Below are 26,850 nucleotides of genomic sequence, written 5' to 3' on the forward strand. Positions count from 1 at the left end.
GTTGCAATGATTCATACCTGTCCCTAAATAGTAAGAACATCTCTAGCATCCCTTTCTTTAAGAGATAATGAATCTCAAGAGGCTCTCACATAAATATAGAGAGAAGCGACTATTTTTTTTTCAAACACACCAACTAAATATATCAATTTTAAGCCATGACAGAATTACGCCCGGGTTATCTTGCGAGTGGAGCGGTTAGCACGCTGTATTACGAACCCAGTGACCTGAATTTATTTTATGACATCAGCGGCGTATGATATCCAAACTGGTCCTGGCCACGCCATCCACCCCCATTCACCAAGCCGCGCTGTCCAGAATGGTGAAGTATGGTCAAACCCACGCCCTACGAGCAGCACGGTGTGGGGAGGCCTTCACCCAGCAGAGAATGGACAAAGGGCTTTTCATTGTTTTTCATCAGCATGTCGTCTTTCTTTGATGCGCAGGCAAGATCACCATCAACCGCACGATCGACTACGAGCAGGTCAAGTGGCTCAACTTCACGGTGCGAGCGCAGGACCGCGGGACGCCACCCCGCAACACGGACGCACCCGTCTCCATCCGCATCATCGACATCAACGACAACAACCCCATCTTCAACCCCGCCTCCTACAGCGTGCGTCTGCTCCCCCTGCCTTCCACAGAGCGAATCCTCTCCACATGAGCGTCGTCGCTCGTACCTAAAGAAACTGTTGACCTCATCACGTTCTATAGTTGGCCTCTTAGGCCACAGGATGCAGCCACGTTCAGTCTCCCAATGGTGCAGAGACAACGTGCAGGTGGTAGAGCATTCACCACCAGAGCATACGCCCCTACACTGTTTAACGCGTAGGCTTTCGTAACCAATTTCATCCATAATAGAGATTGTTCGGGTTAGATTGCATAAATATAAATGTGTCGTTAAACCTGCCACCACCCGACACAGTGAATTAGCAAGGTTTGTCGCGTCAACAAACATGCCAATTAGTTACTAGTTCAGCACACCCGTGTGTTGGAGAATAAACCCACAACATCTACAATTGTAAATGTGTGTTGTAGACTCAACGTAAACAAAGCATGCCAATTAGGTATAAAAAATTAACCCGTAAAAACAAAGTTTTTCACTATAAATCCTTTATATGCGTGGCATCGGTTTTGACCCGTTTTACCGCTTTCAAGAACCTGGCGGCTTCAATTTAACTGCTCTATAAATAGTCTCCATTGTACAGCGTGGGGGCAGGGATTTCATGCCATGTGGTTAGTCAACATTTGCGTCATCATGAAACGGGCAGCTAGAGTCCTCTCATCCTCTGGCTTGAGATGGCTGCCACCTATGGGTCAGATGATTGTCTGGCACCATTAAGCAATTGGTAATTAAATATTTTAAACAATTTCCCTAAACAGTGTAAAATTTTGGAAAAAAATTTTCACGAAAATTAATTGTCACGCACAACGAGTCTGTGTGCAAAATGTCAGCTCGATTGGATCAGGGGAAGTGGGTTATAAAACGACCGAAAGATTTGCACGGTCGTAAGCAAGCAAGCAAGCACGCAAGCAAGCAAGCAAGTGAACTTAATATAAAGGATTTAAAAAGAGTATGGATCCCTGCAGCCACGAAAACTTCAAATTAAGATTAAAACATAAATGTTGACTTAAAACTTTCGTGACTGCAGGGATTCATATTATTTGGTTATTTCAGGTAAAGTCACATAGATAGAAAAATTAAAATAAAGTGAATAAAAATAAAAACCATGACGTTTTGATCGCAACACAAGCGGTCGTCATCAGGAAACATCGTGTTTTTTTATTTGTATTCACTTTCTTTTTATTATTTTTATATCTATGTGACTTTACCCAAAGAGCCAAAGAATATGGACTTAAAACGTAGTTATTTATATGTGGAGCCACAGCAAGGACTTCCACCTTCACTTTATCAAAAAGAGCCATTGGCTCTTCGTGGGTTATAGTCTGATTAATGTCATTTGTTTATCCAGGAAAGTCTCACCGAGCCTCAAGACTTTTCCCATTTAAATATTTGGCCTTTTCTAAAAACGATCACTTGGCATGCGAAGAAACCACAGAATCGCCTGAGGAAACCCCACATGGGTCAACACTCAAGGGTCCACACACAAATGAGTTCACAGGCTCACTTATCACTGCTATCTCATGGCCACCTCACAGTGCAGCATATTTGAGAGCACACGGTACAAGAAGGGATGATCGCCGATGGTCAAGACGACAGGTCTCAACGTGACTCAGTTGTTTTTGTTGTCATATTTATTTGCTTCAATGCTGCATCGTTATTTTGTTTGCTTTTGTCATTTTGGTGACCCACGTCACTCTTACAAATTAGACTCATCCTGATTACTTGAGTTCTCACCTGGTAAACCAGATTAACTTGAAACCTGGTAAACCAGATTAAACCGGATTCACTTGAATGGCAGACGAAGGAGGGGGCAACACTAGAGAGGACATCCCCCGTGGAGAAGGAGCGACGAAATCAGCTCGTGTGCAGGTGCTCGATAGATTGTTGCATCGTGGGACTATGAGGGATGGTGACGACTTGAATAGATCATGGCCAAGGATGCATGTAAGTATGTATGTTGAACTTCTTTCGCACCTTACATAGCCAAACGGGCTAATCGGAGGTGTGGGGGAAGGACAACAAACTAAACATCAAAAGCAGTTCTAAAGCAATGAGTTTTCAATATAGATTCAAAAGTGCACAGCTCCAGTGACTTCCTCATATCGGAAGGAAGAGGAGTCCAGACGGCCACAGAAGCGTATCTGAAAGCGCGCGATGCAGTGACCCTCTTTGTTCGATGGCGAGCCAATAGCCACTGCGAAAGGATGATGCTGATGGTGATGATGCTGATGATGCTGATGATGCTGGTGATGATGCTGATAGTGATGATGCCCGCGTTGCCCGTCCACAGAAATCGGTGTTTGAGGACGTGGCGCCCGGCACGGTGCTGATGCGGATCACTGCCACCGACGCCGACTCGGGAAACTTCGCGGTGGTCGTTTACTCCCTCGTGGACGGAGAGGGGAAGTTTGGCATCACACCATCCACGGTCAGCGGCCCGGCACACCACCCTCACCGCCGCTCTCCATTACCGGCTGCCGGTGGCACGGCCTGCTAGGCATGGGCCCCGGTGCCAGGAATGAACTGGGGCCCCCTGCCCAAGTTACTTCCCCCCGGCACTTATGCAGTTGCACCACCTGCACACTCGATAGCTACGCCAATGCTGACCATATCTTCAGTGCAGCAGTCACATGCTTACTCCTCAACTTCAAGCATCATCATCATCGTCATCTTTAATCATCCATCTTTGGAATCATCATCATCAAGGTTTTTACATTTTTGCACGTGAAAACAATCAATCCAAGTTTTTTTAATATATATCAGACAATCTAATGTAAATATTCTATTACAATAACATTTTAATTCGAATATATATAATTGCAGCAATGTTTAACCGACCTGAACTGACAAATTGAATGGGTTGGGATTGTACAATTACCGATAATCACACAATCCAATTGCAACCCCGAGTGTTTACTGGATTTCATCTCGTGCCAAATATATTGTTCAGCCATTGGTAACTGAGCTAAACCAGTCATTCACTTCACTCAAGAGCCCAGACTCATCATGGGCTAGTGCCTGGATTCCAACTCAGGTCTCAGAAGTTCCGGCTCAGTGCTCCGATCCCTGAGCCACCCAACCCTTGTTTTATAGCCAAGTTAGCCGAGCGGAGTTTTGAGAACAGATCAGGTGTTTCTGTTGCATTCATTTTTTGAAACGGATCAAAATTAAGCTGCACACGAGAGGCCGTGGAGTTTAAATCAGTGCACTGGTGCTTCCTTCGCTCGCCTGCCAGCATGAGACATCACCGCATCCGTGTCTCCCCTGGCGTGCGGCCTGCAGGGCGAGCTGTACGTGCTGTCTCCGCTCGACCGCGAGAAGAAGGACCAGTACACGCTGACGGTGACGGCCCGAGACAACCCTGGGGACCTGAGATCCAACCAGAGAGAGAACTCGGCACAGGTAGTGCCGGCGTGGCAACGTCCACGGCACAATGTCGGCTATCAAGTTCCTAGCGCTTTTCAATGCAGGTCGATGGCGCTCAATGCTTTATCTCCGTCCGTCTGTAAACTCTCATATAAATGATCCGATATGAACACACGCGTGTGCCACGAGTGAGTGAGCACACGTGGTGCATGTCACACACCGATGCCTCGCTCCGCTTGTCTTCTCCCGGCAGGCGTACGTGACGGTGATCGACGTGAACGACGTGAGGCCCGTGTTCTCGCTGCCCGGATACCAGACGGCCGTGTACGAGAACGAGCCGGCAGGCACCTCCGTGCTCACACTGACCGCCACCGACCTGGATGAAGGGGACAATGGGCGGGTGGACTACTCCCTGCAGGGCCCTGGATCTGGTAACCCCTGGCAATGCAGCTCCTCAGTCGAAACAAGAGCCTCAGGCGGGCCTTGTGATTCATCTTTCTTCAAAATGTTATTCAGCTTCCTCTGTCGGGTTTGTGTGTCGAGATTAATCAACGTCCGTTCGGAACTCTCGCATCGCAGTGGGATGGCCTATGATAGGGAATGGCCCACAAGCACAACTACCTCTGACATCCCTTCCAATGATGTTGAATTCTTTCAAATGACTATACGCTGGTGGTTGCACATTCTCACATATCCTCATCCAGATAGAATTATTCATCAGATTGATCTTTTTTATACTCAGTGCTCCAAATGAGCCAAATTAAGTTAACAAATTAAGTGTGATGGTTATGTAGAGCCAGATTCGAACCCTGCATCTCAGTTGTACAGTTCTGACTCCTCAGCAAACCCACCCTCCTCTCGGGCATCATGGGGGTCAACTCAACTGGCTTTGCTTTCAGGGTGTATTGAATGAGTTTGAATTGATTTGTATTGTTACACGGATGATGATCCCGTTTAGCCGATGCTCAGATATTTTCAAATGGAGATCCGTGCTGCGTCAGCACAGCAACAACAAGAATAGACAAAAACATTACTATTGCCGAGAATGAGTCTCGGATCCAACGGAATATTGCACAACCAACAAACAAATGAACGCTACTTTGTGTCCTCTGAGGATAGAGATCCACAGGCCGGGTCATTGTCACGTCAGGGGCTGACATTGCCAATCATCCATTGATTGTTGAAATAAATAAGTACCACTTCTACAGGAAGACAAGAATAGTGTTCGTCCTTTGTAGAGACCAGTCCGTGTCATAGCAAAGTGTAATTTCCTCCACAGTTTTAACACAGCGAAATATGGTGTTCTTTCATTTTAGCACTTGTTTATCCAGATAAACTTCGCTGAGTCTCAAGACTCTTTTTGAGGAGGGTCCTGCCAGGTTTGTTGCCGTAAGGGGCGGTATTGCTTTGCGTAATCCCAATTCAGTAATTTTCAGGAAATTTTCAGCATGAGGTTGTTTTTGGCCGATACAAATTTACTTTTTTTTTGCTTTCATGAAATATACGTACAAAATAGTTTAGATGGTATTATGCATTACTGTATATGCATCCGGTAATGTTATACATTGTCACTCATTTGGAATCAACTTCATTGAGCAGCTTGTGCAGACTCCACATGGGCAGGCCAACAGCGCCCGCTGCTGGTCGCGCGTTCAATTCAAACCGTCGATAGTTCGGTTTTGCGCAGCTCCCCCTCTGCATCAAGGAAACCTGCCTCGGGCACGGCCACGTGCGGCACCATGAGTCGCGTGCTCACCCGAGCAGAGACCATTTCATAACTCTCACACGGCTCAGCGATGATTTGAGACGAATTTAGATTTCGGGGTCGTAGACTCCCAGCCAGCAGATTCATTGAGGTGAGAGCCAGCAGGCCACCCGGGTCATCATCACCACCACACCCATTTGAAAAAACAAGCAAATAGTATTTCCAGTGTAATGTGCCGCACAGAGGCACGAGGAGCACTGGCTTCCTACATGTGCTTGTGTCCGACATGGCTGTGCCGTGCGTCAATTTCACACCTTGGCAATGATTTATGAGGTCAATGTTTGCACACGCGGAGAAATTGACTGCCACGACACTGAGGTGCTTGAGCTTACACAATGTGGATTTCATTTTGAAGTGGGTTTTTTGTTTGTTATATGTCTACACACACATGCATATGTGTACACACACACATATATATGTGTGGTTTTCCTGCGGCAAGACTGGTCCCCGTCAACTGAATGTGTCATTTACACCACTGGCTAAGTATCAACAATAGGTATTGATGAACGCTTGAGCATGGATGTTCATTGTTGTGATTATATTTTGTGCTTCAAATGTTTGTCCACGTCTCTTCATAATTAGTCTACCGAACATCGGCGAGACCCTTAGACTAGCTGAGCTGTCCTTAATAATGAACTGCATTATCCAGGAAAGCCTTCATACATAGGTGCTGCATTGAGATGTTTGAGTATTGTTTTATAAGGAGTGTTTTACATGTAAGAGCGCATCACGGTACCCAGAGACAACTTAAAAGCCATCCCATGGGATAACACTCAGAGGGTCTTGAACCCATGAGCGGTCCTGCCAACACCTGGCCATATCGCAGCCCTGTGTATGTATATTGAAATGATTTTGCGCCGTACGTAGCCAACTGTGCTAAACCTAGGATACCGGAAGTTTCAGAGATCACTCATGATCTACCAACCCTGACTCTTAGGGTGGCAGGTTGGAGCAGTGGAAACACCTCGTCCCTCACAGCAAGAATGCCCTGGGTTCAATTCCCGGCTAGGGCACCTTTCTCATTGGAATTTTTACGTTCTCCCCCTGTTCTGCAGCTTTCCTCTGGATTCTCCACTTTCCTCCCATAGCTAAAAAAAACCAGTGTAACCGGCATTGGGAAAAAATCCCTGCGCTGAAATATAACTCAATTGGCATCACACACACCCAACAACATCTCTTTCTGCTGTGAACGCTTGGCAGGACCCTCCTGAAAAAAGTGTCTTAGGACTTTTAGTGGAGGCTTTCCTGGGTGAACAACAATAATAACAACGAGAGCCCCCATCGTCTCGGCCCCGTTGTCCACAGACGCGTTCACGGTGCATGCGACCTCGGGCCTGGTGACGTCGACGCGGCTGCTCAAGTCGTACGAGCGCTTCAACCTGACGGCTGTGGCCACCGACCACGGGCGGCCCCCGCTATGGGGCCAGGCGGGCCTCTACGTCGAGGTGCTCGACGTCAATGACCACCGGCCCGTGTTCGTGCTGCCGCCCAACGGCACCGTTGTCAACATCACCGAGGTCATGCCCATTGTTATTCGTATTGTTATTACTTTTACATGTCTAACAAAGACAACGCATTTTCCGCCACACCTTACACAGAACCGTAATTTATTTAGCGAATGCATTACACGGTGACTGTTACGCAGTTGGACTGACGTCAGCCCATGTAGCCGCAGTGCCACGTGACAGCCTAGAGGTGTAATGAAAATAAGGCTCTGGGGGCGATTATTAATATTATTTTTTATTTATTTAAAAAAATACCACATTGGTTACTAGTCAGGGGTTACTTTTCGGATCACGATTGTGACGTCCGTCACCCTCACCACTCCACCATTGACTCGATCCCGCACCATTGGTTCCCCCCACCCCCCCACCCGCAGGAGCGTGAGGCCGGCTTCTTCGTGTACGAGGTCCTCGCGGTGGACGGGGACGAGGGCCAGAACGGCGCTGTGCGCTACAGCTTCCTGCATGCCGGCGGCGTAGGCAGCCGCGATTGGGAGAGCTTCCGCATCAACGCCACGAGCGGAATCATCAGCACGGCGCGCGCCCTCGACCGCGAGAGCCAGGCCGTCTACAGCGTGAGGCTCCGCCGGCGCATCCAACTCGGCGGCCCAAGCCCCAACCCTCTGAACGCTCTCCACATGCTCAACCCGAATACTTTGCGAGGCTCAATGCTCGACGCGGAGAGCTTGGGGCGAATGTTCCAAACGCATTGGGCACTTGAGCCACTTGGTAGAAATGATGCTGAATACGCCCGGTCTCATTGCAATTTGGAACATGAGCAGGTATTTAGCCTGGGTAGCTTTTATAGAATTGTTTGTGCATTGCAGTCCAATTATCATGATTTTTACGACTTAATTAAAACAATAATTGTACGTATTGTATTCTGCATTGACAGCAGTGCACAAGCACAAATAACCAAAACACCCAACACGTTGAAAAAGGGCCGTTGCCCGAAACGTCCTCTATATATTTTCATTTTAAGGCCACGTGGTATTGACGAAAGTTTTGGGTTTATTTAATTTGAGGGTTAGTTGTGCAGTCATTAGTCAACTTACTATTGTTGAGGAGTGTGGATGAGATCCAGATTCCAACCGCTGATCTCGGCATCGCTGGCTCAGGCCTCGCCCATGCTGCTCATCAAAAGGAATCGGTGGCATTGCTGCGTGTCCATGTGCCCACCCACCAGCTGATCCTGCTGGCCTCGGATCAGGGCCAGCCCGTGTCCTACGAGTCCACGCAGCCGCTGCAGGTCGTGCTGGACGACATCGACGATAACGAGCCCGTGTTCATCGTGCCGCCTGTACGCACGTACCCACACGTAACTACAGAACACGTACCCGCATGTATCCGCACATACCAACACGTATCCACCCACATGTACCCGCACGTACTCGCATGTACCCACATGCACGTACCCACCTGTACCCGCATGGACCCACATGTATCCGCACGTACGTACCCGCATGTACCAGCTGATAGTGAGTACCTACCTCTCTGTCTCCCCAGTGGCGATGTTTCCACACTGCACCAGGTACTAATTTTAGGCTGAGTCTACCTAGGGGAGGTCCACGACCAATTCAGATAATTATCATTGGTGTTGGCCGTGAGCGGGAATCTAATTTGGGTTGCTGGGTTCGTAGTGCAGCGCGCTAACCTTTGCACTACTGCCCCCCACCCACATGTACACACACACGCACTTCCACACGTGTGTATAGTAATCAATATATATCACCTGCTATGACACGTGGGTTAGAAACATGAACCTCGACACAAACAAAAGTTGAAAGGTGGACAAAGATGCATGGAGAGGTACATGATTGTAATTGCACTGAGAGGCAGGAAGAGGAACGCTTGCATCGGGGAACACACATGTTGTGGGTTTACTCTCCAACACACCGGTTGTGCTGAACTCGTAACTAATTGGCATGCTTTATTTACGTGAAAAACCTTACTAATTGGCTGTGTCGGGTGGTGGCTGTTTTAAGGATAGATTTATATTTACGCGATCTGACCCAAAAACCTCTTTATGGATAATATTGGTCGCGAAAGTCTACTACGTGTTAAACTGACACGCACGTTGGCTGCTAAGTGATGTGGGTGGGCTTGAGCAGGACACGTCGCTGGGTCGGACGACGTCCGCTGGCTGAGACTCACGAGGGAGAATGGACACACCCCTTCAAAGGCAGCTCGTGATATCCACTGAGCGTCGCTTCGATTTCGTCCGAGCGCAAACGTCATTTCCTCCCTCTCGCTCTTCATGCGTGGCAGGACGGCGGAGCTCCGTACCAGTCGTTCTCCATCCCCGAGCACTCCCCCCCGGGCACGGCGGTCGGGAACGTGAGCGGCGCCGTCGACGCGGACGTTGGCGCCAACGCCGTTGTCTACTACTTCATCGCAGGTAACCGCGGCCGTCTCGTCACACGCCCAGCGCACACGAGTAGCGGCGCCGTACCGACGGTGGTGTGTTACTTCCCTTGACCTTAGCAGTCAAGGTCAAGATTGAGCGGACATCACAGCCAATGTTGTTGATGCCACTGCACCTCGCCATGTGCTTTATTCTGCTAGATGCAGGGATTAATTTCGGTTAGGTCTGTCTGGATTGCTCACCCAAAAGATATTTCCAAAGCTGGTACACCACATCCAGTATACACCTTGCTATGGTTTTGGCTATGGTCCAGTCTCTAGGCTGCTGTCGTTTACCTGCGACCTGAAAAATTGTCGGAAATTAAGCCCGAGCTAGATTTTAGACAACTCTTACGGTGTCATCTCCACCACCACTGACCTCTGGGTGCCACTCCAAATGTCTGTGTTAGTAACCTGACCTCTGCCACGCTGCACACCACGTGTCCCACCCATCACAACCTCGTATTTACCGATTACATCTGCAATGCTTTCTCAAGACATTCCATGAAGAACTTCCAAGTTACTTTGATAATATTTCTGGTATTCTCTGTGTAGACCTGTATTTGAAGACCAAAAACGTATTTGCTTTGTTAAAAGTCCAGCTATGCTTAATACAGTAATTAAATGATACAAACTCTTCTTTACTCACCAAGGGAAGTATCACTGAGTGTCAGTGGTCTCTTTCAGGAGGACCCAGGAGCCCTGATAATAAATGTATTGAGTCAATTCCTCTACTACGTATGCTTCTGGATTCATCAGCATGCCGGAGTAGAGGTGGCTGGATTGCCGAGGAGGTTTGTGTCAAAGCACTTATAAGCCAGCACCGATGAGTTCTTGGATTCAAATTCGGGTTTCAGCCTCCCGTGGTATAGTTTGGTCCTCAACTGCAGCGAATTAATATCCTTAGCCTGAACGTTATCAAACTACGGTTGACCACATATGGTGCAAACGAAGTTCAACGTATGTAATGTATAAGTCATTTATTTTTTTCAATTAATTAAATTTTTAAAACTGAGAATTTCAAACGTCTCTTTAATTCAAATGAACACTCTTTTCAGGGCTTTTAAAAGTTGTACCACGAGATTGCTAACACAAGGTGGGTTACTGCTTACTGCAGGACTCCCTGCAGTTAGAATGTAATTGGGAGCAATGAGAAACCAACCATTGCAGCTCCAATCCCACCCTCGTGTGCCGTGGCCATTCCCTATCCTCCTCCAAACCGGATTCCTCCTGGCCCGCTGTGCACAGCCGGGAACGAGGGGAGCAAGTTCAACTTGAGTCGCTGGGGCCTCCTGGTGGTGCTGAGTGACCTGGACCGCGAGGTGAGCCCCTACTACGCCGTCATCGTCAAGGCCTCCAGCAACCCCAACTGGAACTCTGCCGTGGCCACGAGGGCCCGTCAGGCCCTGGCCTCGCCCTTCCAGGCCCAGGCGGCCCAGGCCGTGACGACGGGCCCTGAGTTCGACCCCTCGAAGGACCGCACGCTCCGCGAGGTCAGGGTTTATCTGGAGGACATCAACGACCAGTGGCCGGTCTTCACCAACCACGAGTACACAGCAGGCAAGGACCGACGTGACAATGCAAACAAATACTGTGTCAAAACGAGACTGTAAATGTGGCTGGGTGGCTTTAAGAGGCAATGAGCCAGCATCACCAAGATCCTGGGCTAGAATGCGGGGAGCCACCTGTGATCAAACATGGCTGTCAGGTGTAGTCAGTAACGGCGCTCATCTTCACGTGCGGTCGTGAGTCAGCAGCGAGTGGAGGAAATCAATGTCTGTAGAGACGTGGTTCTCTGTCCAAGGGTGACACCTGCTGACTCACCACAAATTGGTACTATTCTTGTCAACCATGTGGGGATAATGGATTGAGAGTCAACCCCTGACCATAATTTTTACTCCCGAGTCACTATTGACTGGACTTAAAATATATAGTTTTTTTTTATTAACTTGGCAAATTTCCAGATCTGAGCATGTTAAATGTTGGCTTGGATGCCATGTGACAAATATTTCTAAGTAGCAGGGCTTGTGGGAAAGTGCTCTGACCTCAGAGCTACCCAGACACCTATGTTTTGGGTCTTAAAACAAAGCCTCCCTAACTCGGTGCAGCCCAGCAAGTGGTAATTCCTTAATTGGATCCATATGGGTCATCCCGGAAGATGAACTACACTATTGCATTTACAAGTTTACTCAAATAAGCATGTGAGGTGGTAATCATCGCCTGATTATAACCTTGAGCCAGTGGTGAAAATTCCACATTCCTATGACAGGGCTAAGTCTATCAGAGGACAACTAGTATAGATACCCAGAAGGTGGTACTCATTTTATCGACTTCAGAGGGATGTGTCAACTGAAAACCAACAATTGAACTCTCAACCTTCGGATTGCCACCCACCTGCTCTACTGCTAAGCCACCTGTCCGGATACTGAATACATTTTGGAAAGGATTAAGGGGTGAATGTGCGCGGGTCGGGTGGTAACGAGAGGCTTCCGCAGGCGTGGCGGTGGACGCCAAGGTGGGCTCGGAGCTGCTGCAGCTGGAGGCGGTGGACCGGGACGTGGGGAACAACAGCATCGTGCTGTACCGCATCCTCAGCATACTCTACATTAAGCACAGCAGCAACAGCTCCACACGCATGTACAACATCTTCACCCTGGGTATGGCCACACGCAGCACAAGGATCCCTGTGTAGCCTCTAGCAGACTGCTGGGGCAAGTGCTGTTAGTGAGCAGCACCTACAGTGAGGGAAAAAAGTATTTGATCCCCTGCTGATTTTGTACGTTTGCCCACTGACAAAGAAATGATCAGTCTATAATTTTAATGGTAGGTTTATTTGAACGGTGAAAGACAGAATAAGAACAAAAAAATCCAGAAAAACGCATGTCAAAAATGTTATAAATTGATTTGCATTTTAATGAGGGAAATAAGTATTTGACTCCCTCTCAATCAGAAAGATTTCTGGCTCCCAGGTGTCTTTTATACAGGTAACGAACTGAGATTAGGAGCACACTCTTAAAGGGAGTGCTCCTAATCTCAGCTTGTTACCTGTATAAAAGACACCTGTTCACCGAAGCAATAAATCAATCAGATTCCAAACTCTCCACCATGGCCAAGACCAAAGAGCTCTCCAAGGACGTCAGGGACAAGATTGTAGACCTACACAAGGCTGGAATGGGCAACAAGACCATTGCCAAGCAGCTTGGTGAGAAGGTGACAACAGTTGGTGCGATTATTCGCAAATGGGAGAAACACAAAAGAACTGTCAATCTCCCTCGGCCTGGGGCTCCATGCAAGATCTCACCTCGTGGAGTTGCAATGATCATGAGAACGGTGAGGAATCAGCCCAGAACTACACAGGAGGATCTTGTCAATGATCTCAAGGCAGCTGGGACCGTAGTCACCAAGAAAACAGTTGGTAACACACTACGCCGTGAAGGACTGAAATCCTGCAGCGCCCGCAAGGTCCCCCTGCTCAAGAAAGCACGTCTGAAGTTTGCCAATGAACATCTGAATGATTCAGAGGACAACTGGGTGAAAGTGTTGTGGTCAGATGAGACCAAAATGGAGCTCTTTGGCATCAACTCAACTCGCCGTGTTTGGAGGAGGAGGAATGCTCAAGTTCAAGTTAATTTATTAGGTATAGCCCTGTGAGCCATTCGGCTCTTGAATCTGCCTATGACCCCAAGAACACCATCCCCACCGTCAAACATGGAGATGGAAACTTTATGCTTTGGGGTTGTTTTTCTGCTAAGGGGACAGGACAACTTCACCGCATCAAAGGGACGATGGACGGGGCCATGTACCGTCAAATTTTGGGTGAGAACCTCCTTCCCTCAGCCAGGGCATTGAAATGGGTCGTGGATGGGTATTCCAGCATGACAATGACCCAAAACACACGGCCAAGACAACAAAGGAGTGGCTCAAGAAGAAGCACATTAAGGTCCTGGATTGGCCTAGCCAGTCTCCAGACCTTAATCCCATAGAAAATCTGTGGAGGGAGCTGAAGGTCCAAGTTGCCAAACGTCAGCCTCGAAACCTTAATGACTTGGAGAAGATCTGCAAAGAGGAGTGGGACAAAATCCCTCCTGAGATGTGTGCAAACCTGGTGGCCAACTACAAGAAACGTCTGACCTCTGTGATTGCCAACAAGGGTTTTGCCACCAAGTACTAAGTCATGTTTTGCAGAGGGGTCAAATACTTATTTCCCTCATTAAAATTCAAATAAATGTATAACATTTTTGACATGCGTTTTTCTGGATTTTTGTTGTTATTCTGTCTCTCATTGTTCAAATAAACCTACCATTAAAATTATAGACTGATCATTTCTTTGTCAGTGAGCAAACGTACAAAATCAGCAGGGGATCAAATACTTTTTTCCCTCACTGTATGAAGGTCGGCACGGCGGACAAGGGTTTGGGTGAACAGCACCACGCCCGGCCGCCTTTGTCTCCACAGTGCTGATGCTTACACACTGCAAAAAGTACTAATCTCAGTTATTCGTCGACCCAGGGGATCCCCAGGACTGCCACCACTGTTATTGGTAGTGAGCGGGAATCGAACTCTGATCGCTCGGTTCGTAAGGCAGCACACTAACCACTGCACTACCGCTCCCGGTGCACACGCGCAGGCGGGCGCGACGGCATCCTGCGCACGTACGACCTCTTCACGGCGTACGGCCCGGGCTACTTCATGCTCGAGGTTGTGGTGGCCGACATGGCTGGCCACAACGACACGGCGACCGTGGGCGTGTACATCCTGCGCGACGACCAGCGCGTCAAGATCGTCATCAACGAGACTCCGGAGCGCGTGCGCGCATTCCAGGAGCAGTTCGTCAAACTGCTGTCCAACATCACGGGTGCCATCGTCAACACCGACGATGTGCAGGTGCCTCTGCTGCCGCCGCTGGCTGTAGATGCCGAGTGTGCAGGCTGCACAGGGCCAGAGGACCCCAGTGCCAGGCCATAACAAAACGGGGAAAAAGAACGGGGTGGGGTGGCGGATCCCATTTCATTTGTTGCGCCAGTGCCCACACCAGCCACACTGCCACTGCGACACAACGTATATGTGGGCCCAGTTAGGTCAAGGCCACCCCGACAATTTGACCCATGATGCTTGCCCCCGCAAACTGAAAATGATTGCACTTTTATTGAAATCTCAGACAATGTTCATTCTTGTCACCCATTAAACTATTTGTAGCGTGAAGTAAACATGATGAATTCACCCACCCCACAAATGCAGTTGTCTAGGTCGTTGGTCGTGGTTTTATAATGCGCAAACCACGCACGTAACAGCGCTCATTTTCACGGGTGGTCATGAGTCAGCAGGAGCGGAGTGGCAATATTCTTGCAACCGTGCGGGGATAATGGGTTGAGTCAACCCCTGACCAGAATTTTAACTCGCGAATCAATTATGAGCATTTGAAAACCATTTTGCAAAAGCTCTCTCGAGCCAATGCATACAATAGCTACGGATACACTTCACAGGATCAATTCTTACCCTAGCTTGTGACATCTGTAGCTTCGGGTCTATATTCAGTATCCAATCGATGGCATTACTCGCAGTTCCGCGGAGTGGTCTGACTCCCCCAGCGAGTGGAGAGAATGGGGCAGTCGCTTGCGATGCGCTCAGTTGTTCCTATTGGAGCCTGAAAACCGCAGAGCTCTGTTTTCACTTCCCTTGCATAACCGAAAGTCACCGCATATCCACCGCGCAAGATGTCGCGCGATTTAAAATGTACAGGAGAGATGGTTATCAGTTTATAAAATAATTTACACAGGCATTTCCAGAAGAGCGTTATATAGGGTATATAAATTATATTGATTTAGTACATGTGATATTCGGCCCGTTCTTATCGTGCAAAGATATTACTATAGTTAGATAGACACAGTCTGCAGTAGTTTCACAGGAGGGGGTGATGTTGCCCTAATCCCGTTGCGTGATTTACAGGTAAACAAAGCATTTGGCAAAGTTGGATGATGATGCCAGCACGCAGTGGCCTGTACTTTTCGAATAGTGCCACCGAAACTTTAACATCCACTGTGAAGCAGACGTGAACACGGAAATTCATCGTTGATAAACCGTGAACCTCTGCAGCAAGCGGCAAAGCACGCTACCGCACGGTTTCGCCACCGCCCAGAAACACCCTTGAATCCGTCACGTTCGGTCGCTATGCCTGGACAGCCGGATAGACATCTCCACTGGTTCACGCTCCATCGTAGCGATGGTGATATGAATCTATCAGCGGTACACCGGTGGTGAGCAGCATAAAAAAAAACGTTTGTAATCATGATTTATTTTCCAGTGATTTGCAACTCTGGTAATAAAGCCTTGCGGGGTGGTGGTGCGTAAAATTCAGTTCTCGTGATGTCGTAGCAGTCCGAAGACGAATATTACGAGCGGCTGAACACGAAGCTTCACAGTTTGATAATTATTTTTTTACCCTTTTATCTGGCAACAAAACTGACACCTTTTTTACAAGGAGTCATGGTTGCATTGATCACAATACTTGCGGTCGAAATGCAAACAAAAAAACACAACTCTGATAATGTATGCACTGTCCTTGAAATTGATTGGTCCACACCCGAGACAGCTTTTCTTAGAGCCTAGTCTAACATGGTGTTGGACCAGATGACAGCAGGTATTGTGGTCAATGCAAACATGACTCCTTGTAAAAAAGGTGTCAGTTTTGTTGCCAGATAAAAGGATAAAAAGCCAATTATCATATTTTGCTACTGGCAAAGGAGGTTCCAATGGTGCTTCACAGTTTTATTGCCGTTTAGCAGTACCCAGCCTGATGACGATTGGCTGCTCCGTGTTCCAAAGGCAGATTTGACTTCTCGTGCCCTAGATTTGGTTGGACGGTTCCTCGATTCAAAGGACCCAAATCAGCGGTCATTATTGACCTTTTTAAGCAAGTGTCAGTAGACTGAATAAACCTTCAAATCGCGTCAAAATTGGTGACAGCATCAATTAAAGACTGATAAAACAGATTTGCTGAATTAAATTTAGATTTTTAGACTGTTTTATGAGGACCGGTGTGTTATGCTGCACCGGTGTACCGCTAATACGTCCATATGTTGACTATAACTTAACAATTTCACGGCCTCTTTCCCAGTACCACGTGGACAGTAACGGGCGGGTGAACTTCGCCCAGTCGGACGTTCTCATCCACGTCGTCAACAAATACACCAATCAAATCATGGATGTTAGCAGGTGAGTGAGTGAGCATCGTGTGAGGATCACGAGCAGAGAGGGAGGAATTACCCATGAAATTACAGTTTATTATGAATTACTGCACACTGAGCCTTAATCTTTTTTTATAAATGGGTAGTGAATGATGGATGATGGTAGTGGTGATGATGATGATTGTCATGTCAATGACATCAGTGACAATTGTCCGTGTGGTTATAGTCATTGATGATGCCGACAATGGCAAGGATGTTACTCGTGATAGATGATAACATATATTGTCATTGACGAATGATAACAATGGTAATCCATGACATCGGTGATGACGATTAAGACAACAGCGACAGTAGCGATGATGACGATGTTGACGACGACGATGATGATAATGTAAGCATTTGCTGTGACGCATCAGGGTAATCGCTCTCATCGATGACAACAAGGAGCAGCTCAAGAACCTCTTCCGGAATTACAACGTGCTCGACGTTCAGCCGGCCGTCGTGGCCACTAAGTCCGACGACCTCACCTCCCTACAGGTGAGTTCACACCCCTCACCGGGTGAGCTACGGACTCGTGTCTCACGGATTCAGCCACACGCACACCTCGTGGTAGCTGGGACCCCTCACCAGTGTCTGCAATGTGATTTATTCGCTGCTGCAACTTTCTGTTTTTCCACTAAGGGTCCCTCCGTGGGTCATTCTCGTAAAACAACAGCTTCAGGCAGAATGCTTCTTACCCGCGTAGACAAAAACTGTCAAATCAATAAATCAAGGAGATTCACCCCGCACGACCCTGCCCACACTCGCCGCTGTCTCGGAGCTGCCCGTGGCTGACGTGTGCTCTGCGTGTTGCCTCGGGTCAGATGGCCGTCGTCATCCTGGCCATTCTGCTCGTCCTGGTGATTGCTATCCTCGTGGTCATGAACTGGTACTACAGGACCACGTGAGTCGTCCGACTTCCCGCGTCGCGGATTCGTGTTGCTGCCCGCACCACAAACACGTTGGCAGTGCCCACACCCGTGCGTGGCCTCTAGCGCTGAGCACACTTGCTGGATAAGCCAATAGCCAATATGACATCATGTGCAGGGAAATCCGGAGGGTTGTGGCCACTCTTTACACACTGCACTCTGGCCAGGCATTTGAGACAGGCAGGGGTACCTGCATTTGACCTCTCCGTACGTGACTTGTCATCTACTACCTGCGGCGAACTCATTTGTACTGCCCGGTGGACACAGGTGGGCGCGTGGGGAGTTAGGAAGTGTGCACGTTGTTTCAACTGTTGGGAGATTGAATCGAATTGGCAACTTCTGGATGGCAAGTCCAGCGTGCTCACCATTACAATGCCACAAGACTAAACCAAACTGTTGCATGAAACATGGCATTACGGCATTTCCGAACTGCCACTTGTGACCATGTTAGTGCAGAGCATACAGCGTTAGCGGTTGCGTGCGTGCGTGTGTGTGTTCGTCTTTTTCAGTCACAAGCGGAAGCTAAGAGCCATCGTTGCTGGCTCTCTCGGTGAGCGAACATCGCCTGCGCATCGTTTCGTTCGGGTCGCTCATTCAAGCGAGGCCCCTTTAAGCCCCCGTCTCATAAATCCATTCTCTGTGCATTTGACCCCATGACCCCTGTGCACTCAAGGCAACCAGCAGGGCTTCATGGACATCCTGGACAACATGCCCAACACAAACAAGTTCGCCGTGGAGGGGCAAGTCGGACGATCCTTCTGTCTCTCTCCTCAATGCCAGTTCTCTCGCAGCCACTGAGGCCATTTATTGCCACTGTTGCAGTGTCAGTCGCACTGACGCCGTGGTCTGAACGCACAGTCTACAAGCTGAAAGCGATAACGGAAGCGTTATCCTGCAGGCAAGCGCGTAACGCGATGCGAAGTGAAAGTGGTTTCCTGCTTTGATGAGCGCGCCAGGGTCGCATCTCCCGTTTGTAGCCCTGAGTCAGAGCTGGAAATTCTACATTCCTATGCTCGGACTGAGTGAAACCATGTATACTTCCCATTAAGTGGTATACGTTTTATAGAACTCAGAGGGATGAAGGTGTGAGTTGACTCCGGACTGAGTCTTGAGCTCCATACCGTCTGATTGTGAGTTGCACACAGCATGCGCCGCCATCAACGGGCTGGCGTATAATGCAATGGCATCACCAAGTTACAGATGTAGCTCTACTCATAGCGTGTAAAGGGACGACACGAAAGTGTTTGGAGGATACTGTAAAGGCAGACAATAATATAGTGAGTAATCGAGGCCCAAGACTGGAGTGATTGCTCAAAACAATTTTGGAAAGAAGATGCGCAAAATAAATCACCATATTGGTCTACGTCACAGGCTGCCGAATTCGACTCGTGATTCTGCTGTCGTTATCTCGGCTTCAAAGGCAGTGACATTGGTAGCGATCCCACGGCATTGACATTAAAAGGCACGAGATGTAATTCAATCAGCGTTATTCCAAGACTAAAGCTCCGAGCGAGCGTGTCGGGACGTCTCAGGCCAATATCACATGCAATGCGCCCAATCCCGTCAGATCTGAGACGCTAAGCAGGGTTGAGCCCGGGTGGTGCTCAGATTGGGTGTCCATTGTGCACACAGTCATGGGCAGTGGGGCTGTGTTGTAGACAGCAGAGGGCAGTACGGAAGAATCCATTCTTGTATCATCAACCCACACTGTATATGTAGTGTAGCTATTAGTGCGCTGCACTGCGAAAACAGCGACCCGGTTTCCATTCTCGCTCACGATCAACACCAGTGACGATTATCTGAACCGGTCCTGGACCTCTTCCAATCGACTCAGCCTCAAATGAGTGCCTGGTGCGGCGTGTAAACATCGCCACTAGGGAGACAAAAGTAGCCGGGCGTGGTGCTGGCCACCCACCCCCTAGTGTGCCGTACCGGCCTTCATAGGCGCTACTTGCAAACAGCACTTGCCCCAACAGTCTGTTAACGCTATATGGGGGGGATCTTTGTATGCTGAACTTCTTTCGCACCGTACATAGCCGACCATGTTAATGGGAGGAACGGGTGTAGTGCGATCGGATAGCCGATTCTCCTGACGGTGATGTGTGATCGGATAGCTGATCGCACTGATGGTGAAGTGTGATCGGATAGCTGATCGCACTGATGGTGAAGTGTGATCGGATAGCCCCCATGGCCCGCTTTGGCGTGTGGGAGGCCCTCACCCAATGACGGACCGACAACAACGGGCTGGGGCGGTCGGGTCGCTGTCGTCCACCGTCGCCCGAGCAGCGGCGGCTGTGAAGTGTCCGTGTGGGCGCGCAGGGCCAACCCGGTGTGGCTCGACCCGTACTACCGCGACATGGAGCTGGCGGCGCAGGCCGAGCACGACGATGGCCTTCCGGACAACCTCAGCGACATCACCGAGCTGTGGAACAGCCCCGCCAAGACCCACGTGAGTCTTGTGGTCGTGACTCGGTACAATATGTACGTTGCACTTTCGTGGTGGATTATTATTACCATCGTGATTGTTTACTCAGGGAAGCCTCACAGAGTCTCAAGATTATTATTTTTCAGAGGGTTCCTGCCTAGTTGTTGCTACTGTGTATGAAATTAAGTAGTTTCCAGGCTGTTTTTCGGCATGGGTATGTTTGGCCAATACCAGTCACATTGGATACTTTTTTTCAGCGATGGAAGGAAATCGGAGAACTCGAAGGAAACCCATGACAGAACAGGGGGAGGACATGCAAACTGCACGCAGAAAGGGGCCCGAGTCACCCATGCCCTTATTACTGTGAAGCGGCGCGAGCGTTACCACTGCGCCATGCCGCCACCACACTGACGCACATCGCGCAGGAATTAACGATGCCGTTAAAACGCCCATCTCATCCTCGCTACAGCAGGCGCTGGCGCCGTCACAGTAACGTGTCTGCTCCCTGCCTCCCACCCTCCCTGCCTCCCTCCCACCGAGCCCTGACCTTCACCATGTTGATGATCTATCGGATGACACAGCGGTAACAATCGTGCCTCATAGAGGGCCTCGGTTCGATTCCCGACTCGGACGCTGTTCCGTGTGGAGTTTGTATGTTGCAACATGCGTATGTGAGCGAGCACCTCCAATTAGCGCAGTTGGCTGCGTACGATGCAATAAAAGTTCAACATACATACGGCGGAGCTTGTAAGTTCTCCCCTGTTCTTCTGCATTGGTTTATTCTTGATTCTACGGTTTTCTCCCATGGCAAACAAAAAATAATTCAATGTAACTGGTGGCCAAAACATCCCACTGGTGAAAATTTACCTGCAAGTTTAATATGTAGGTTTTCGCGACCGATATTATCCATAATAGAGTTTTTTTTGGGTTAGATCTCGTTAATATAAATGTGTCGTTAAACCCGCCATCGTACTCAAATTGTAAATATTGTGGATTTACTCTCCAACACACCAGTGTGCTGAACTAGTAACTAATTAGCATGTTTTGTTTACATCACAAACTTTACTAATTGGCTGTGTTGCGTGGTGGTGGATTTAACGAAGCATTTATATTTAACCCAAAAAAATATTTATTATGGATTTGCCTGCAAATTAATAAATTGGCTGAAACATGCAGCAACATCGCCGCCCCTCCTGAAAAACACTTGGCAGGACCCTCCTGACAAATTCTTGAGACTCGGTGAGGCCTTCCTGGGCAAACAAGCATCAATAAATAATAAACCATCAACACAAACTAATATTTATAATTGGTACATATACATAAATTTTTACATAGCTCCTATGTTTCCCTGCCTTGAGTATTCATGTTACCAAGAGCACAAGTTGTTGTTCATGATATATTAGCAAGAGGCTTGTTTTATTTTGTTTGCTTCATTTCACATCCGAAATGCATTAACTTTATAACAGCCGAATCACGCCTCAAGTTTTACTGTGAGTCTAAGCTTTGCGACGCAAGACTGTGGGTCTCTCTGCGAGCCTACGTGCGACGGCGGTAAAGTACAATCCACCACTCTCATCACCACTTGGCCCATTGCCACACTTGTGATGATTGCAATGGTGTCAGGCACAGGAACTTTGGTAAACCACATCGAAACGAACGAGCAAATCACCTGGAAATAGTGAGATGTCCTTAATTAACGATACCGAGTGAGCTTAGTTAAGTACAGCTGAGGTGGTCTTACCAGTGAATGGTTGTATGGTCTCAGACAGATTTCTCTAAGACGAAGGTACTTTGCAAACCCACTGGCTATCAACAAAGATTCGTTCACGAAGCCATCCATATATATAGACACAGACAAAATATCAACCGAGAAGATGGATACAAACTGAGCAATCATTGGAAGGACGCTATTAACCAGTTTGAGTCATAACTGGCTGTGATGTTGCTATCCTACCACCTTCCGATATTAGTTATTTTCGGCTCTGAATTTTTATATTAACAGATTAAATTTCTCACACTAACACAGCCACCTCGCGCGCCATCCTCGAGGTCTCTGCTCGGCGATCTTCCATTATCATGCTAAGCTAATCTCTCACATTACCATGCTAATCTCTTGCATTCGCATAGCCACCTTGGCGCGCTCGCAGTGGAGGATGCTCATCGATCTTACATTAATATGCTAATTATTTACCTGGCAGCCCTTTGATTGGTGGAAAACCCATCACCGCCACGGTCGCTGCCCACCATTTACATTAACATTGGCTGCTGAAATTTGGGCGACGCCCATGTGAAACCTTTATAAGCAGTTGTCTTTAGAAGATAACCCCCCTTTTCCTGATGACGACCACTTGTGTTGCAATCGAAACGTCGTAGTTTTTTGTTATTTTCTTTGAACCTATCTACGTGATTTTACTGAAAGACCCAAAGAATATGAATTCCTGCAGCCACTAAAGCTTTAAGTCAAGATTTGCAGGTGGGTACTTTTATAAACTCACCGTTACGAATGCGTCCGTCGCTTTTCAAAAGTCATGCAAATTAAGAAAAAGAGGAAGCAACAAAGGAACTCATTCTATTTCGTCACGTCGGGTGGTGGAGGGCCTTTATGGCACAAATTCGCTCAGATCATCACTTGGCCTAACTTAAACATATATTATAAACCACGCTGCTCAGTTCATTAAGCCGTCCCCTTGACCCCCTTCCCCCCCCACCAGGGCACATTTGGCCGAGATCCGCTGACAGGAGGCACCAAATCCGAGGACGACCGCTACCTGCGCGCTGCCATCCAGGAGTATGACAACATCGCACGGCTCAGCCAAATCATGCGCGACGGCCCCGTCAAGGTACGGCCGCCATGTGCTCCGACGCCGTGCCAAGTCAAGCCACGGCATGTTTCTGCCCATTTGGAGAGAGGAGTGCGCTCGCCAATAGCTGCCTCACCACATCGATTCCCTCTCACCAGATCCTCACCATATAGCCCTGAGGCAGTGGAAGAACATCCACGTGCCGATGGCAGGGGCGAGTCTCTGAATAGAACAACCATCGCTGACTTCCCCATACAGTGGCATTCATGTTATTGACCCCAGAGGGATCATTTGCCAAGTTATCTCCCAACCTACCTATCACTCAACCGCTGAGCCACTAGACTGGACGACCGTTATAGCCAGGCAAGAGCCCATTGAGACCGGAATTATTTGTTAAAGAGAGACCTATGGTTAGAATGATGGGTGGAGGTGAGTGTGAATGGTGGGGAAGATGATGGCGATGAGGGGAGGGCAGGGGATTGTTACATTTTGGGTACAAACTGCTTGATGTGTGGCTTTGTGACCAACTCCATTCCATGTTCTTCAGTATTGCACACGTACTCAAGTGTGGAAAATCAAAACTCTCATCACACGTTATTAACACTGCCTCATGATGCAGTGATTAACTTGAATTAGATTTCGAGCCGCTGCTAACACGATTATTGAGTCATATCTGAACCAGGCCTGGGTCCCCGATTCAACACGTACTGACCAGTAGAGCGACGTATGGTCAAACAACTTCCATGGCGGATGCAGCACAAGGAGGCCTTTATCCAACAGTGGATTAACAAATGGCTGTAAACTATTATATCATTCTTGGCATTACAAAAAAAACTTCCAATGGCGCTCGTCCAGAGGAGAGAGACAGAGGTAGGAGGTTGATGACGACCGTTGTGATTGCCGTTGTTCTTCACGCTTGCGCTCCACTGCCATCGCACTCGCTTCTGCTGCTGCTGCCACATCTGTGTTTGCGCTCCTCGCAAGGGCTCGCTGCTCAAGGTGGTGCTGGACGACTACCTGCGCCTCAAAAAGTTGTTTGCAGCGCGCGTGCTGCACAAGTCGCTTAGCATCGCCGAGAGCTCATCCACCACCGAGGTTCCATCCCACCCTCAACGCACGAACTCCAGCACCTCCCCCCACACCACCTCTCTACCCCCGCACTCCCCCCCCCCACCCCCCTCTCCTACCCCCTCTTCTGCACTCCCCCTCTCCCCCATCTCTCCCGCACTCCCCCCCTCTCCCATGTCTCCTGCTCTCCCCCCCCCTCTCCCATCTCTCCCGCGCACTCCCCCCCTCTCCCATGTCTCCCGCATTCCCCCCCTCTCCCATCTCTCCCGCACTCCCCCAGACTCTCGAACCCTCTCACCCATTCCACGTCACCCATTTCCAAACGTTCTGGTCTCCATTCCTGTGTGATGGCCACAGCGCGTGAGCTCGGTGTGCACTCAGCATGGCTGAAGCGCAACTAGGGCTTGACTGACGTTTGTACCTCGTGCTGCCACATGATTCTACCCAGAACTGCGTGCGTGTGTGTCTGTATGTGGCTCCCGACAATACACAGCATGTGAAAACACCCCCCATCACCGTGCTGCTGTCAAACCCCAATGGTTTCAAAGGTGTGGCATCACTCCCACCGATATCTCGTCGGCGAAAGTGGCCCGTATCTGAAATCGAGTGAAGAACACTGCTGTTCAGTAACACTTAACACAGTGAACCCGGCGAACCTCTCTTAATTCCTGCTTGCGACCAATAATAGTGCCGAATGTCGGAATCGATCCCTGGGCCTCACTTGGGTCAAATTAGCTTCAAATGAGTACCTGGTGCAGTATGCAAACATTAGCACTGGGGAGACAAAAGCGGCCGGGCATGGTGCCGGCAACCCACCCTCTCCATGTGCCATGCTGGCCTTCATAGGGGCTCGCTAACAGCACTTTCCCCAACCGTCTGTTAAGACGACACGACGAAATCATTGCGTGTTTGTGTCGTGTGTTGTGGGGCATGGTGACGCAGTGTTTCATGTGCTGCGCAACCAACACGGAAACCCGAGTTTAATTCCCAGCCACAGCGGAATAAACGATTTCCTGCTGTGGTGTGTAAACATCAACACTGGGTGTGGTGCTGGTCACACCACTCTCTCGTGCGCGGTGCCATCCTCAATAGACAGTCACTAACAACACCATTCCTGCCTGTTAATTCTACATGGTTAATGTATTAGAGTGCCCAATCTGCTGTAATGCAAATGCTAAAGATTCACAGGAGACTTATTGCAACATTTAAAAGTATAACCCGTAAAAACAAAGTTTTTCACTATAAATCCTTTATATGCGTGGCGGCTAGAGTCCTCTCGTCCTCTGGCTTGAGATGGCTGCCACCTATGGGTCAGATGATTGCCTGCCACCATTAAGCAATTGGTAATTAAATATTATTATTTTTTCCTAAAAAGTGTAAAATTTTGGAGAAAAAAATTTCACGAAAATAAATTGTCACGCACAACGAGTCTGTGTGCAAAATGTCAGCTCGATTGGATCACGGGAAGTGGGTTAAAAAACGACCGAAAGATTTGCACGGTCGTAAGCACGCAAGCAAGCAAGCAAGTGAACTTAATATAAAGGATTTAAAAATGACCCAAAATACGGCAATAGGGTTTAAAAACAAACCAAAAAACACACGTCTCCCAATAGGCGCAGACAACCATGGCGTGCTGACGCACCGTCCCGGCCACTCTCGTGAACTTGATGTGAAACGAGAGCCACGCCGCGACGCACCGTAACACACCATCACCCCCACTCGCGCCCCCGCAGCTCATACCAGCGGGATCCGATGACGCGGACGAGGCGGCGAGCAGCAGCGACCAGCAGCGGGATGGGCTGGCGGACCCCGAGCAGGTGGTGGCCTCACTGCGCCTACGCCACCACCCCCCCGTGGAGCTTCCTGGCGGAGGGGAGGGGGTGCGCGCCCTGCAGGGCAGCACGGGCACGCTGCTGACCTCCGACCCCGGCAGCCTCCACGAGGACGAGCGGCGAGCGGGCGCCGGGCGGGCGGCCGGGCACGACAGGTCGCGGTCGGGGTCGGCGTCGGGGCCCGGGTTGGCCGGGGCGGTCGCCGACGGCCTGGCGCGCAGCTCCGAGACGGTGCGCACCGACGAGGGCTACGGCGAGTCGGCCAAGTCGACGCCCGCTCACCGCTACAGACCGTGCGACGGTCGGGGGGCGCACACGGCCAAGGGGGCGCACACGGCCAAGGGCGTCAGCGGCTTGGAGAACTCGACCACGTGCACCATCCCCATCAACAAGAGCATCATCGCCGCCGGACAGGAGATCCTCGAGGTCACAGAACTCTGACCGGAGAAATGCAGAGCACGCAAGGGTCGTGTACAACAAACAGATGCTCCTTCTTCTTGGTTCTTTCGGTAAAGTCACGTAGAAGGGAAGTAATAAAATAATAAAAATAAAACATAATAAATTAAACTAATTCTCACGACGTTTCGGCTACAACGCAAGCAGCCGTCTTCAGGTGAAGAATGAGACAATGCCAAGCTAGGAGCTTATATATAAGCTGAGTTGGAGGTGGGAGAAGAGCGCCTTAACAAAAAGAATGTGCATATCAAGAGGAATTTAGCATATTCATGGGAAATGCGTAGGGGGTGGGCGGGGGGGTTTCAAATTAATATTATGCCCATGCATTATGCAGGATCAACAGCACCAAGGGAGGGTGCAGGGAGTAGCATTAACAAAGGAAAGGAATGTTAATAGTATGTAGCTGCAGTTACTAAACAACCACGTAGAAAACTAAAGTATAAACTACATAAAAAACT

General features: G+C 49.0%; 1 protein-coding gene across 1 annotated transcript in view; it reads left to right on the forward strand.

The window, feature by feature from the left end:
* Window positions 1-26,450, forward strand: part of LOC133350498 (cadherin-23-like) — a 222,572-nt gene extending 196,122 nt beyond the window's left edge. Inside the window, exons 39-58 of the mRNA XM_061564838.1 lie at window positions 444-613; window positions 2,913-3,050; window positions 3,905-4,024; window positions 4,242-4,419; window positions 7,059-7,270; window positions 7,633-7,830; window positions 8,442-8,555; window positions 9,524-9,653; window positions 10,907-11,218; window positions 12,154-12,315; window positions 14,286-14,542; window positions 16,773-16,870; window positions 17,259-17,379; window positions 17,706-17,785; window positions 18,320-18,360; window positions 18,484-18,550; window positions 20,130-20,259; window positions 22,947-23,075; window positions 24,021-24,131; window positions 25,838-26,450. Of these exons, the coding sequence (XP_061420822.1) occupies window positions 444-613; window positions 2,913-3,050; window positions 3,905-4,024; window positions 4,242-4,419; window positions 7,059-7,270; window positions 7,633-7,830; window positions 8,442-8,555; window positions 9,524-9,653; window positions 10,907-11,218; window positions 12,154-12,315; window positions 14,286-14,542; window positions 16,773-16,870; window positions 17,259-17,379; window positions 17,706-17,785; window positions 18,320-18,360; window positions 18,484-18,550; window positions 20,130-20,259; window positions 22,947-23,075; window positions 24,021-24,131; window positions 25,838-26,377 (3,308 nt within the window). The 3' untranslated portion in view covers window positions 26,378-26,450. The remainder of the gene's footprint in view (window positions 1-443; window positions 614-2,912; window positions 3,051-3,904; window positions 4,025-4,241; window positions 4,420-7,058; window positions 7,271-7,632; window positions 7,831-8,441; window positions 8,556-9,523; window positions 9,654-10,906; window positions 11,219-12,153; window positions 12,316-14,285; window positions 14,543-16,772; window positions 16,871-17,258; window positions 17,380-17,705; window positions 17,786-18,319; window positions 18,361-18,483; window positions 18,551-20,129; window positions 20,260-22,946; window positions 23,076-24,020; window positions 24,132-25,837) is intronic.
* The last annotated feature ends 400 nt before the right edge of the window (window positions 26,451-26,850 follow it).

This window comes from Lethenteron reissneri, chromosome 34 (genome assembly GCF_015708825.2).
Source record: "Lethenteron reissneri isolate LAM-NWPU_2019-01 chromosome 34, ASM1570882v1, whole genome shotgun sequence".
Taxonomy (NCBI): domain Eukaryota; kingdom Metazoa; phylum Chordata; class Hyperoartia; order Petromyzontiformes; family Petromyzontidae; genus Lethenteron; species Lethenteron reissneri.